The 14,980-nt window shown below is 42.5% G+C and overlaps 1 protein-coding gene across 7 annotated transcripts in view; it reads right to left on the bottom strand.

Moving 5' to 3' along the window:
- The window catches only part of COL26A1 (collagen type XXVI alpha 1 chain), a 442,136-nt gene that overhangs the window by 53,724 nt on the left and 373,432 nt on the right, over positions 1-14,980 (bottom strand). For 5 of the 7 annotated variants that reach the window (XM_019511439.1, XM_019511441.1, XM_019511443.1 and 2 more), the window contains exons 5-6: positions 4,228-4,381; positions 374-418 (exon numbers count right to left, since the gene is read on the bottom strand). In XM_019511439.1, the coding sequence (XP_019366984.1) occupies positions 374-418; positions 4,228-4,381 (199 nt within the window). The remainder of the gene's footprint in view (positions 1-373; positions 419-4,227; positions 4,382-14,980) is intronic. The other 2 variants (XM_019511442.1, XM_019511444.1) reach the window with 1 other exon arrangement.

The raw sequence follows: 14,980 nt of genomic DNA, 5'->3' as shown, positions 1-14,980 counted from the left end.
ACCCATCAGCATCTCTAACAATCTCCCACCTCCCGCTGTCCATCTGGAGTAGAAGTTTTATCCTTGGCTGGAGCAGCTGGCAATTTACATTCCCCAGGATCTGGCTATGAGGAGCAATGATTTTTGGCCCTGTGGAATTAAATACAGTGCCAACAATAGAAGGGTTGGACAAACCGATGAACAGATCAATCTGTTTCAGCACCTGCAGGGCACCAGGTCACTATGGATCCTTAACTGTAGAATTACAGGTTGCTCCTTCCATGTCAGGATGAAAATTTTAATTATACTGTATTTCAGGAAGCACCATACAGGAAAGATCATAGCAGCATGTTGGGCTTTGAAAGAAGGAAAAAAACCACCATCAGTCACTTACCCTGTGGTATCAGCTGCTCCTCAACACCTTGGTCTCCTTTGGGTTCTAATTAAAAGTGTAGGGGGAAAACGTATGTGAAAAATACTTCTCCCATTGCCAACTGTTTCGGTGTGATTGCTATTTTTTTTTTAATACTCAGTAAAAAGTCTCCCTGTTGATTAACAAGCTGATCAGAAAGGCCAGGAAGCCAGCAGCACAGCTGTCTCAACAGCTCTGATTGCTTTTTAAATTATTGTCTATTCTCAGCCTTGTCAGTCAGGGAAGAAATGGCAACTTTAGTAAACAGTAGCAAGTTTTCCTGGATCTTCGCCTGGAAAGACCTCAGCCAACTCAAAGCTAAAAGGTCGTTCTTAAACATTCCCACCGTCCCAAGCATCTAGCGCAAATCAACCATATCGACTCCTTGTGCTAGCGTTCTGCTCTTTGTCTATCTGTCAGCTCTAGGAGTTGGTAAAAGTGCAGGGATTGGCTTGGATACATTTTAACTCAAAAAAATATTAAAAACCTGAGACAATACAGTGATCATTGTCCACAGAAATCTAATGTGGAAAGAGAGACGTGCAAAAATTTTCTGATTAAGCCCCAAACCACAAAAAAACATTTTTTGGCTTTCATTTAATCTAAGATCATATTCACTGAAATATTTACTGAGGTTCACAAGCTTCTTAAGGGAATTTAGGCCCACTTTGAGCAGTAAATTACAGTCCTATGGTGAAGCCAGGTGCTGTTGGTTATTTCTTAAGGTTCCAGCCTGAGATTGTGTGAAGTTCACTGAGTTTTAACTAAACTTTGCCTTGAGTTTTTGGCTCCCTCTGGACTGTAAATACAAACTGAATTTGGGGGGCTAATGGGGATCAATACTCAAGATACATTCCTAGCAAATAAAGGCAATCAAATTTGCTTAGCTCTAGGAAACAACCTCCCCCCAACCCAAATAACACCTGTCATTTGCCCATAATATATTAATGACCCAGTCAACTATTGTAGATGGCAGAAATATTTTAACTTGACTTCAAATAGCACGGTACACCTCAGGTTTCCACTGATTACACAAGATCTGCAGTGCATAATTCATACTAGACCAGATGGATTGAAGCAACAATAATGGTAGCAAAGATTCAGGGCTATAATATAGCTGAACAAGATTCTGCAGAAACACTGGGACACAAGATCTCAGGCACAGCTTAGACTACAGTTCCTCATACAGTGGTCCACAGATCAGCAGTGGTTGGCATACTGAATATTCCCCACCATTTTCAATGAAAGGTTCAATAATAACATTGTGTGCTGTCCTGTAAGAATTTTGCAAAGGTCTGTTGGTTAAAAGCATCTAGGAACCATTGCCTAAGGCGATAATTCACTCTGGGGTATGAGGACCCTACCTTCCATGCAATAGAAAGTGCAGGTTTTTTTTAAGTGCGGCTTTCAAATGTACCTAAAATCTAGATGTGACTGGATGACAGATTCTGTCTAGGCCTACTTCACTGGGAACCAGTCTTTGAACAACAGTGGCAGTGACTTACAAGGAAAGAAACTTCCCTTAGCACTTAGAATACAAGGGAAGATTGTTGCTTACATGGAGTCCTGGGGCATTAAGGAGTTTAAGTGGAGGTCTTCATCTCTCCTCTGGGACTGAGCAGTGGGATGAGGTGCAGGTGCAGAGAGACCCCAAAAGCAAAAATAAATGACATGGAAAACATGGAATAAGCTTATAATGGACATGAGGGAAAAGGCTGCTGTAATTCAGTTATTAGCAGCTGTAACTGCAGTTCTGAAAATACTCTGCAGAATATACTATTAAAGAACCTCCCCCCATATCGTGGTATCCTGTCAAATTGTGACATCTGGTCTGTGTTGGCTGTAGCCACGCTCCAAGTCGGCTGCAGTCATGAAAAGCTGAAGAGCTGCCATAAACTGTTCTTAAAAAAAAAAAGAGGACTACGTCCATGGAGGATAAAGAAGAACCCTGGGAGCAGGGAAAGTAACGGATAGACAGTGCCTTGGAAACTAGGAGTGAAGATCCTGAAACAAGGATGGCGAATGCCAAGGTCAAAGAAATTCAATGCCTGGTGATCTGTCTGGCCAAGACAACTGAGCTGGAGGTTTGTTTTCAGTGTATTTTTTTTCATGCCACAAGAGGGATCATAAAACAGCCCATTCTGTTTATGGGAAATTTTAAAAGGTATCATGCTTAGTGCAACTGATCTGTTGTCAACAGAAAAGCCATCCTGCTAAATACAACCAAGACACCCCCTTGCACTGCTCATCCCCAGGAGAATACTACATTCTGAGCATGTGAGGTGTGCATTAACTGTCCCATCTGCGGTCCCCTTGGGTCTCTGTATTTCTTCAGGAATGCTTCAGTCTATCCAAGCCTGAAAATCAACTTCCACAGTATATGAACATTTACAAGACACAGGACAGCATGCGAGTTCTACTGATGATAATGGAACTTAGCCTCAGCAATATCACGATTCAGCCCTTAGGAAACTCTTGGGCCAAAGGAAAGCAAAATCTTAATGAGAGACAAAATGGACCTATTATTCCCCCCTCTTGAATTTGTCCACTCCCTTCCCAGAATGCAGCTGCTTCTCCTATAGTTTAACCCAAGGAAAGGTAACAGCAAGAAAGGAAGAGCTCCTCACTTCACTTAGGAGCAATTCTCATTGTGGTACGAGTGTCAGTAATGGGCTTTGAGGAAGGCAAATCCAGTTTCCCCTGTCTGAAAGTCACTTTCAGATGAGATACTCCCAGATCATTCCATAAAAACAGAAGAACAAATCTGTTTCACTTCCACATAATGTATGTAGTTCATTTACATGTCAGCTTTGTTCTTCCAGCGAGAAGGAACAATGAAGCCTACCAAGCCATGCTGAACAAACAGGCTGTCTAAACCGTGCATACAGATCCCATACTTGCACATGAATTTGTACTTGAGTCTATGGTGTATCAGCATATGGTCTGTGTTCGCAATTTAGCAGAATTGGTCACAGAGCAACTCTCTCACTCAGCCTCAACTGGGGGGAAGATCAAGGGTCCAAATATCTCAGACAGCTCTGGTGTCTATAATGGAAACCCCAGATCTGAACAGCCTCAACATTCAGGAAGAGTGGCTCCCTGGACATGATCCACCTGTAAAAAGGTGATGTACTAATGTGCTACATTGCTGGACAGTATGCTATAACGACGTAGCAATCATGCGGGTCTACACATGATCGGCAGCTACGTTGCCATAGCGATGCGGTCCCCTGTTTTGGTGCACTGCTATAGCAACATAGCGGTATGGGCAATTACAGTGCTGTGCTGCTGTGGTTTAGTACTTCCAAAACGGCAATGTGTAGACTAAAGCACGGCGAAGTGTAACTCACATAACTGTTAGTTATGAAAACATGTCCTGCCATATATATTTCCTCTTTGTAGTGAATATTCTCAGCTTAGCTGAAGTTCGGATTTCCTCACTGCAAGTGCAAAGCCCGCTGCAGATGCGAATTCAGCACCTGTGCCAATGACCATCCAATTTGCACCTGCCATAAAGTAACCTAAAGCACAAGAGCCAGGATTTACTATTTGCAACTCTCTGAAGGAAAATGAGTATAAATGTCTTGGGCCCACAAGAGGGAATTTGCCCATCTGACAATCTACCCCTATACTATTTGTTGTCTTTATATTAGAAGGAAAGAACTGGAAAGATATCATTCCTGGTTGTGGACTGCATCAAAGCCAAGTGCAGTGCACTATTTGAGACCAAGTTATACAGAAGCAGCCTATTTACTATCACCATATAGAGCTCAGATTTGGATTTGTACCAGGTATCAGGGCACTAATACATGCAGTCAGAGTAGAGGTTGTCTTACCAGCTGATCCCACTGTCTTCCTTAACACAGTCCCAGGGTTTAGCAGGGGAATGGCATCTGGTAGCAAACCATCATACCATCTGCCTGTTGGCCTAGGGATTGGCAGGTCATTCTCCAGAGCTGGGGTTCTCTCTGCAGCCTCAAGCAGAAAAATCTAGATATAGAAAGAAAAATGGTGTCAGCATAGCTCTCTGCTCAGACTGGACTCAGAAGGGCTGACCCCTCAATCAGCTATTAAGGTAATGGGAACTACAGGACTTGATCCTGAAAGGTTCTGCATGAAACCAGCTCAGATTACTGCAAGCAACAGACTGCTGCACAGAGGTATGGGCAGAATTTCAGTGTTTGACTTAAACTCCATTAATTTTCCAGAAACAGGCCATAATTAGCTAATGAAGAGCTTTGGGGCGCTTCATAATGCTGCATCCCCTGAACTGGACTTCAGAATATGCTTCACAGTTTGCAGGAAATGTTTGGCACCAGAAAGGATGGGAGACTTGATGAGAAAAGCAATGTGCTAGGAGGGAATAGAGTTGGACAGAGCCTAATGCCTCCAAGCCATTTGTTCAGATCTTCCTCAGACATGCCTCTGGTGGTCTTAGTATCAGCACTGTCTGCATTTTTTAAAATTTTGACAAATTTGTGGAATTTGAAGAGGCAAATTAAAATGTTTCTGCAAAATATTCAAATCAAAAGCTGGTGGAAACTGGTTCAACTTTGAAACACATTTTTTTTTAAAGGAGGAATGGGTAGAAATTGTTTTAAAAAGTAATGAACATTTTACCTACCAGCTCTGCTAAACCTATGCCAAGCTACTCAGGGTGCCAACTCTCCTACAGCATAGCCCACTACTGCCAAATAAATTATTTCATTTACTTACATACAACTTGCACCTTCCCCCCCAAAACTCAGTCCTCCAAAGCTGGGTGTGTGTTTTCAGCGGGGAAACTGATTTCTGCACTGGAATTAAAGCATAGGGATGCTATAATAGCTGCTGGGCTTTTGCTCTTCTGCCAGCCTCACAGGGGCAGGGAGGGAAGTGCAGTCTTCACTTCCGGTTAGTTTTAACCCTTTCACAGCTGCTGCTGAATTGGCAGCAGCTTTAGGTTGAGCAGCCAAAAACTAGGAGCAGTTGTGAGAAGGTTAAAACTGTAGTCAGGATTTAGCCATGACCGGAAAAATCTTAAGGTGAATTAACATCTTGTTTAGGGACATCTGGTATGTAAGAAAAAACAGAAACATTGCAGTGCTGTGTGCAGCTATATTGTTTGGCTTTTAGAACCAACTGGGATGATATTCCTTTTACAATTTGTTCAGTACCAAGCAGGCTAGCACTGCTGTAGATAACATAGTACTGTTATTTTTGTACAGCAAAATAAATAGAAACCAAGACAAAGACCAAACGTTTGGTAAGAACTCAGTCACTTCTTTGGGAGAAGCATGGCCAAATTTCCCATAGCAAGGGGCTTCAGTCCAAAAAAATATGGCACTTCCAGCAGGAATTTATCTGTAAATATCATGCTAAATCAATGGTTCACTCCTGACTTGAGGGGAAGTCCAGTACTTCTGTCTTGTATAGCACTGTATATTCCCCTTTGGAAAGCTCCAAGTGACATGCTGATTTAGCACGAAAGAAAATAGAGAACGTTCGACTCCAAATGACCCAACTACATGACTGGAAATTTTTAGCCTTATATGCTACATTTGTTTCTACATCATAAAATCAGGCTATTATTATAAATAAAAAGGACACATTATTTCTGTACTTGCAAATATTACAAAGTTTATCATTTATTTATTATGATGCACAGTCAGAGCCAATAATGCAGCAAAGCCAGAAACAATGAACTTTCAGCAGAACATATTATTCTGACAAGCTCATCGGAGACTAATTAAATTGGGAGCGAGGTTAAGTGCAAAGGAATGGAACCCTTAGCTGGTATAAACTAGCAGACCTCCTCCTTGACTTTAAGGACAGTATTCTCATCGCTGGGTGTCTTGCTTTCTAAATGTGAAGTGGATGCCGCAGGAAACCAAGAAGAAATATGCTACCATGACCCCCTAAATTTAATGTCACTCCTGTCAGTGGTATTGTGTCTGGAGTGAATTTGGTTCAGCAAGTTTTCCTCCATCCATTTACTTTCCTGTTCCTATTTAGAAGAAAGCACGGTCTCAGTAAATACCTAAGCATGTGCTTTAAATTAAGCTTGTGCTGATGTCCCATTGGCTTAAGACTTAAGTGTGAAATAAGGGCCACAAATATGGTGCCTAAGTGGGATCCAGCTTGATTTCTTGAAATGCCAAACCTAAGTCAGTCCTCTTTGTCCTGATTGCTTTTTTGTGACTTAGTCTTCAGGCTAAAATGAGGGTGTGCTACAAACGTAGAGGCATAAATGGATTGTTCAGCATTTGAGCAAGGCAGAATAGGAGTCCATGTAGGGCCGTTTCCTGTTCCACCTCTGAGATGCGCAAGTCCTTTCCTGAATGTGAGCTCATGCTGTTATTTCCCTTACAAATTGGCTGTATAATGCTGCTGAATAACAGCTGCCATATCCCAGTGCAGAGGTGGCTTCTTTTCAGCACTGAGGGAATGTGAAGGGATCCCTGTGTGAACCATTTAACACTTAAGTGCTCTGGTTCATGTTAGAAGTGCTATGTAAAGGGACATATTAAATCCATAACAACTGCCAGAATACAGCACAATACAGGATTTCAAGGCCCTGTCCAACAGCATTATTAGCCAAGCTGATAGAAATCTAATGAAGTTTGCATCTGGAATGGAGCAGATCCAAATCACTTTTATGCATGATAATAAAAAAGTGTTGCTGCATAATCAGCATCGAGTGGCGACAAGAGTCCTTTTCATTAAAACAATGTTTTAAATGAATACCTGCTGATAAATGGTGTAAAAGATTTAAAGGCATGTACAAAATAATCCTTAAAGGTATGTACAAAATAATCCTGAATGCTTTTTTTCTTTGGTGGGGGGTAGGGAGGGATGTTCATTTTTGCTTTTTTTTACAAATTGACTGTATAGCCTGAACAGTCCTTATGGCGTGAACCATAGTTGCTGGTATATTTTCTAAAGGCACAGACTGGTTTCTGATAGCAAGATTTAGGATTTCTAAAGCTGCTAAGAAATTATATTCTCTCAAATAAAATTGAGACGGGTTTTGAGAAATAATGAGGTGGAGAGGGGAACTGCCTGCTAATTTACACTTTAATTCTGCTTTGAGCATCAGTTTGCACTCTTGTTAAGTGGGTGTAAATTCACCCCGATTAGTAGAAAAAAGCTTACAGCCTTTTCGTGCATTTCTGTGGTGTGTCGGCCTTTGGCAGAAGTATGAAATCACACATCCTGCTTACAGCTCCTTCTGCAAAGAGGATTAATTAGTTCATGTCTCTGTGTGCTGTGTTTGTTTTCTATGCTTCAGATGCAAACAGGGAATCTGTTGTGCTGAAGTACAGAAACCCAGAAAACACATGTAGGTTTAACTGAAACAACAACGTGGATCAGATTGAAGCAAATCACTGCAGGGCTTTTTCTTCCACTGCATATGGCACAAAACGCAGCATGGTCCTAACAAGCATTTATGCATGGTATGTTTTCTTAAAGTGCAGTGAACTAGAAGTCAAGTCCAAGTCTAAGCATTCAACAAAACTGAAGCCTTTAGGCCATCTACTGAGTCACCATGTATTGGTCACTGCTGGAAATAGAAGTTAACACACAAAAGGTCTGATATGGTATAATCCAATATTCCTCTAGCATATATGTTAGGAGTGAACAAACTAACAGCTGAAGTCAGAGCAGGAGTCAGCCTTCCTTCATTTCTTTTCAAGTTGTGCCTATAATTTCGCTTGCATTTAAAAAGCAGAAATAGCATAGTAAGACTACAATAATACTGAAATAGGAAGTTATGGAAGAGTAGTCCTAGAGCAGTGGTTCTCAACTTGCTTAGGTTTAAGGTAGCCCTCGTTAGACTTGAGGTACCCCTCAGAAAATGCCAGCTCTGAATTTTTCCCCAGTTTTTGACTGTTGAAAAATAATAGAGCAAATCTTCTGTTACAAAGAACTCACTGCTTCACAGGTGAGAACGTTTTTCACAACATGGATTCCTATTTGAAATCTTTGTGTTTATTTTGTGATGCATGTTGGCACAGTGGTAACATTATGTGACACCCCACAGCACCCTAGAAAGGATCTCAAGGCACCCCAGGGTGCTGCAACAACCTGGTTGACAACCACTGTCCTAGAGCAATCTGAAATCCCTTGTTAAACAGGGCACTGAGCTGAAGGGGTGTAGGAAATGGGAAGTTTGGACTAACTTCCCTTTTCCAATTGTACAGAAACAGTTGCTTCTCACCTTCACATCCTACATCCCTTGATTCTGTTTGTCAATATAACATTTCAGTGGACTTGAGACATAACAAAAATTTCTCCAAAAAACCTGAGAGCTCATTGTAAGTAGGTTCAGATGTGGCAGCACATCTAAGCTATTCAGAGCTGGAGGAGTTTTTGGCAAAGCAGCACATGGTGGTTTTCAGGCAATCTTTAATTCTCCTCACACAGTAAAGGAACAGGTCATAAGCTCAGCCTCCCTTCTTACCTTTCTGATGCTCATCACCCCATATGTATGATGAGCAGGAAAGGGACAGCTTGACTTCCTGAAAGTTCATAGTCAATGCACTGAGGTCCAGGACACTAGGCTTCCCTTTAGATCGGGGCAAGCAATTATTTTGGGTGGAGGGACGCTTAATGAGGTTTGGTGAGCTGCCGAGGGCCACATGGGTAGCCCTGCCCCTTGACAGCTGACCTGTCCCCTTGTCACCATCTTCAGACTAGAAGCCTCACCCCTAACCCCTGACCTCTTCAACTGGAAGTCCTTCCTCTTGCCCTCCAGAAATATCCCTTCTGGGAGGGAGGGTCCAGGGTATATTGGGGGGTTGTGTATATGTAGGGGGTTGTGGGGGCAGGGTGTGGGTGTGTGAGGGAGGGTGGGTGTCCCTACACCTCCCACTCTCCCTCACGCCCACAAGCTGCCCACCCGACCTCCGCGCTACCACCAGCCCCAGCCCCATACTCCTGCCCCAGTCCCAGCCCTATGGTCCCACCCAGCTGAAGCCCCATCCCTACTTGCCTTCCCACCTGCTGCCTCCCTACTTGTTGCCTGCAGCCAGCAGGAGACTGGGGGTTGCAGCAGCGGTAGCAACAGCCCCACACGGAAGCTGTGTGCTGGCCAACCAGGCCTTTCCACCCACTCACAGGACGAAGGGCTGGGTAGGTCACAACTTGCTGGTGAGCACTGGGGGCCAAGTGAAAGTGCTTGGTGGGCTGGATCCAGCCTGTGGGCTGTATTGTGCCCACCGCCCTTGCTTTAGATGGAATACACAAAGGTGTTGGGGATCATCTGATCCGTTCCAGGATGGACCATATTAAACAGGTAACTTCTGGTCAGTGAACTAGTGTTAGCAGAAAACATTCTTCTCCATATTTAAAAGGGAGGGGAGACTTTAGCATTTTAGCCCAACAACTACAGACTTGAATGTAAAACTTTTTTCAAATGAAATTCCCCTGCTTTTGCAAAGATGTTTGAATGATTAATTTTACAACTATTTCGACACATTTTATTCTGTTTTCTGGGAAAACTATTTGTGACTAATTTTTAAAATGATTCCTGCAACTACCAAGCTGAGTAGGTAGTCATGAAGAATTTGTTGAAGAGTAAAATTCATTGATGGAATTTTTTTAACTAATTCATAGAATTGTCTACTGAGATTATAATTCTATGTTAAATGCTATAATGTGGTTTTTATAGCCCAGTAAATTCCCTCTTAAATTCCCTAGGTGTCCAGAGCAATTTACGTAGAACGCTATTGGTTTTATCCCTCAGGAAGTTCTAGAAAAGTATTCCGTGAAGTGACAAGGGAATATGTGCATTCACAAATAATTGCAAGCATGTTTATATTAAATTATATATTTATTATAAAAAAATTAAATTATATAATTATTATAAATTATTCTGTGTATAATACTTGGTGGGACAACTTGCAGTGAGGACACCTCTGAGGAGCAAAAGTTCCTTGCCTCCCTTTAACTGTTTGCAATGTCATCAGCTGGTGCTTGGAACACACAGAGCCTGCGCTAGGTCTTCAGCAAAACAGAGGTATAGCTCACTTCTATTCAGAAAAGAGCCTTAACTTTGCACAGTTATATAAGAAGGATATAATTCCTAGGGGCGTGCAAAACAGGCCCTATTCGATTCAGATTTGGGTTTGGCCCGAATCAGGGACAGTGATTCGATTCGTTGACTCAGATCACTGTCCCCAGTTCGATTTGGCTGAATCTGAAGATTTGATGCTGATTTGGCAAACCAGTGATTCGGACGTAGACACAGCTTTATGTGTTTTTTCTACATACCTCGAGGTACCAGGCACAGCTTGTGAATGCTGTGAAGCTGGGGTGGATGGAGTGGCCCACAGGAGTGCGGGGAGTCCCCCAGGTGCTCGGCAGCAAACCCAGAAGTGGATGGGGGTACACCGGGGAGCGCGCTGGGGGGAACTTTGGGTGCTCCTCCAGATGCAGGAGGCACCAGTTGCTGAGCCAGGGGGCACCGGTGGGGGGGTCCCTGTGCAGTCCCCAGCAGACCTGGAAGTGGACCGGAAGTGGTTCTGGCCCACTTCTGGGTCTGCTGCCGAGCACACTGGGGAGCCCCACCGTGTTTCTGTGCGACACGCCACGCGCCCCAGCATCGCAGCACTCATGAGCCGCCCGCTACCTAGAGGTATGTAGAAAAAACATTTAAAGCTGTGTCTGTGTCCGTATCACTGAGTCTTTCTGAATCTCTCCAAATTGATTCAGACGGTTCCGATTCAATTCGGAGAGATTAAGGAGTCCTCTGATTTGATTCGGATTTGGAGATTTGGCCACCAAAGCAGGCTGAATCTCCGTCACACTGAATGAGGGACTGAAGCTTTGCACAGCCCTAATAAATCCCTATTAAATTCTGTAGGATGGTTCAAAAGTGACCTACAGGGAGGACCTCATTGTCCTGTGAAGTGGGCTGAAAACAAAGGAGGGAAAAACCCTAGAAAACCTGGGCTGATGTGTTGGTTTGGATGAAAATCAGGCCAAGGTCAGTGGGGTAGCAAACCAGCCAAGCCTAGCCTGAGACATTTAAACCCTGTGATTGGTAACTGTCAGATCTCACACTGTTCTCTAAGCCCAGCAAACTACTACAAGGGGAAAGGATCCAATAATTTTTTAGATGCCAGGCTAAGAGTTCATTGTAGAGAGCAAAGTGCACTGCTGAGCTCAGAGTGAAATTGGATTCCCCACAATTACTTAAAAACACCTGATAAAATTATTCCACAGCTCTACCTCACTTGCACTCCCCAAGTGCACCATTTGTCTTTGCCCTACTTATTGCTTGTTACCTGCTGGGGACATAAAAGTGCCCAAGCTCTGCAGCCACAGGCCCAGGCCAGTTCAAGATGAAGTCAGACTTGTGTAAGCAACATCTGTTTTCAGCAATAGTTTAAACATTCAATTTCTGGCTATCATCAAGGAAAAAGACCTGTGGTGTAATGTTCAACACTAAGGGTCATATCACCAGCCTTAAACAACCTGATGCTGCCTTGTGTCCTTTATCATCTGCTTGTCCTTCCAAGGAAAGCATCACAAACAGGAGACTGTAATAAGAAAAAAATATGGGGTCTGATTCTTTAACAAGTTATTTTGGGGTAAATTAGATATAAAACCAGCCTAAGGCAATGAGCCTGATTCTGCTCTTACTGATACTGACATAAATCTGGAGAAACAATATTAGAATTTCCCCTTAAAGACTGAATGGAAACGTTAGGCCACAAGTAAAAATTATCAGAGGATCTGAACACCTAACTTTCCCCAGCTCCTTTGAAATCCGCTGTAAGACATCTTCTATGCATAGTAACTGATACTGATCTGCCCAAATACCCCCTTGCATTAAAGAAAGTCTTGCATGTGACATTCCCATGTGGCAGCCTTGCATAAATATTTAACATCCCAGGTTCAGAATTTGCTTTGCAAAAATAAGTTACATGCTGGGGGGAGGGCAGGATAGAATTTTCCAAGATTATAGAAATTTTAAACACTTTTAAAACAAAATGCAGAGCTTAGGTAATAGGGTTGCTTCCCTTCCTTTCATTGTGCGAGATGGGTTATAGCACTTGCTGACCACATGGGAGAGCCTTAGGTCACAATCACTGGGAAAGATTTTTCTACCAAACTTGGCTGTGATAAGAAGTAGTGAGGGCCAGGAATTATTAGGATTTAGGATGAAAGGATTTCAATTGTCATTCTTAACCACAGTAGTAAGTTCAAATGAGAGGGAAGCCAGACCTAAACTTCCTGAAAGATCCTGATCTGGGGGTTAATGATTGCTTTACAGAGAGACCACACAAGCCAGCTGCAAAGTTCAGACTTGGATCCTGATGCAAAGCTTGGAGTGTTCAGAACTGTGTTTTGCTTCAGGTGCGCTCTCTATTCCCACAGTTAAAACTAGTCACTCAAATGCATGTTACCCTCAAGGCCACTGGTGTTACATGAACCGATCTACAGAAACTCCATAAGCTCCTATTTAAAGATTCTAAGAGAAACTGTCTTAAGTTCATCCAAATTTTCATTCTTGTTATTCAAAACCAACAGATCATTAATTTAATTGCTGACTGCACAAGATGCCCAAAACATTCTTAAAAGTCAAAATATTATGAGACCTGAAAATGCTGGTCCTAAGCAAGGGGTTCGGGTATTTTACTGGGTTTCTTAGGCATATCTTTCCCAATAGAACAATAGGCCAGACATGCTAAAAAAATTCACTACCAGTGGCAGACACATAGCAGAGAACCATCAATGAAATGTCAGGACTTAAACACAATCATGCCCATTCTACTGTAGTAGCAACTGGACTACCCATTCTAGACTATTTTTGAACAATAAGAGAATACAATATGGTTTATTCAATCTTGAGTACTTCTGAGTTCTGCTACATAACAGTGGGAGCCAGTTTCAACTTATGTCCTTCAAGGTGAAAGGCAAGCATCACAGGACATCACAGTTAATTGAAAGCGTTCAGTTAAAATCCACTCTTTCCTCAAAACAGCTTAAGAGCACCCTAACATCTGCAGTATAATTGCCATTGTTTTGTTGTTGTTACTCTGGATAAACTGTGCCTAGTAATTAAAAAAAGGCTTAGTCAGTGAAGGTGGAGTGTGATATTATATTCTCAATAAATAAGATGAGTTCATGTAATGGGAAAAAAATAATACATTGGTCTAAACTCTATTCATATTACAATGATTACCTTTAACCTTTAGGATTCTTCTGGGCAGGGTATCACATTACAAGAACTGTTTTCATGCAAAAAATATGCAGGTCATTTATCAATCATATCACATAGTGAATCAATCAGATGCGGGATTTGTAATGTATCTCCTTATATTAAAATCTCCATGAAATGCCACAAACCCCACAAAAGTAATGTCAGGAGATAAGAATGGGTTATATCAGCTTGGATCAAATATTGCATTAAAGCTACAACCCAAACCTGGGATTAATATTACACAAGCCCTAACACTCGGGTGGAGTTTATTAGAAGATTTGGTTGTTTAGTACAGAGTAAAATAAAAGGGATTTATGTGGTCCTACAGATGTAAGATATCTGCCTGCCTTTTGCAGAAGTGGAAAGTGCTGCATTTAGTGCTGCGTAAGACTATACGCAGCCTCGTTCTGCTATAGCTCACTTCAATTTTACACTCATTGGAGCTATCCTACATTTCTGTTGATGCATCAGACTACCTAAAAGAAAGCTTGTACTATGTATGAGCAATAAAAGAAACTGACTGCCCACAAGCTGGTCTGGCACAAATAGAAGCCCTACATCTAGGCTCAATGTTGGATGCGAGTCTTTTCTCACGCTGGTCAGGATCAGGAGTGATTTCATTGAAGTTAAGGGTGCAAAGTGATGCAAATTAGAAGCAAGTTAATTCAGGATCTGTAGGTTTCATTGTTTGGTTAGAATTTTTTCCCTTCTCTGTGTTATGTACCCTGCCCGGTTGCTGATGCTTCTTTGCCCTGTTTCCCCCTCTCCTCTCCCCTCTTGCTTGGCTCCTTTATCCAATCTTCCCTAAGCACAGTGGAAGTGGGGTGGGGTGGGGGGAAGGGGAGGGACGCAGGGAACAATAGTGCACAACCCAGACTTTCAGACCTACCACATTTAATTGAGCTAGGCAAAGTGAGGTTACATTTCTTGCTCATATGCAGGCAAGACAAGGTAAGTCAGAGCAGAAACAGGAAAGTTAAAAAAAGGAATTAGACTTTAATTAACTTTGTATCATTTGATGGAGAAATTCTGGTGGTCACAGTCCTAAACATGGCAATGTTGGAACAGTGCCACCAAGAGCATTTCTGGAGAGAGAGAAAACCAGCCTGTCAAATTTTCACCATGTTCCAGCCTCCCTTTTCCAACTACAGGGTACCTGTTCAGTATAAAAACCTCGCCCAGTCCTTGTTTCTTGGTCCTTTATGTCTAATGCCAATACGCATATCTATTATGACCAAATCCATGGTGCATTTTTACAACCTCTTCTGACTTCATAGCTTTCTGGTTGGTAGGGTTGGAAGGGATCTGAGCAGATCATCAAGTCCGACCCCCTGCCATGGCAGGAAAGAGTACTGGGGTCAAATGACCCCAGCAAGGTGTTCATCCAGCCTCCTTTT

The sequence above is a fragment of the Gavialis gangeticus genome, unplaced genomic scaffold (assembly GCF_001723915.1).
Source record: "Gavialis gangeticus isolate Ggan-Ray unplaced genomic scaffold, GavGan_comp1, whole genome shotgun sequence".
In the NCBI taxonomy this organism is placed as follows: domain Eukaryota; kingdom Metazoa; phylum Chordata; order Crocodylia; family Gavialidae; genus Gavialis; species Gavialis gangeticus.
The sequence above is the reverse complement of the archived record's forward strand: the minus strand, read 5'-3'. Positions and strand labels throughout refer to the sequence as shown.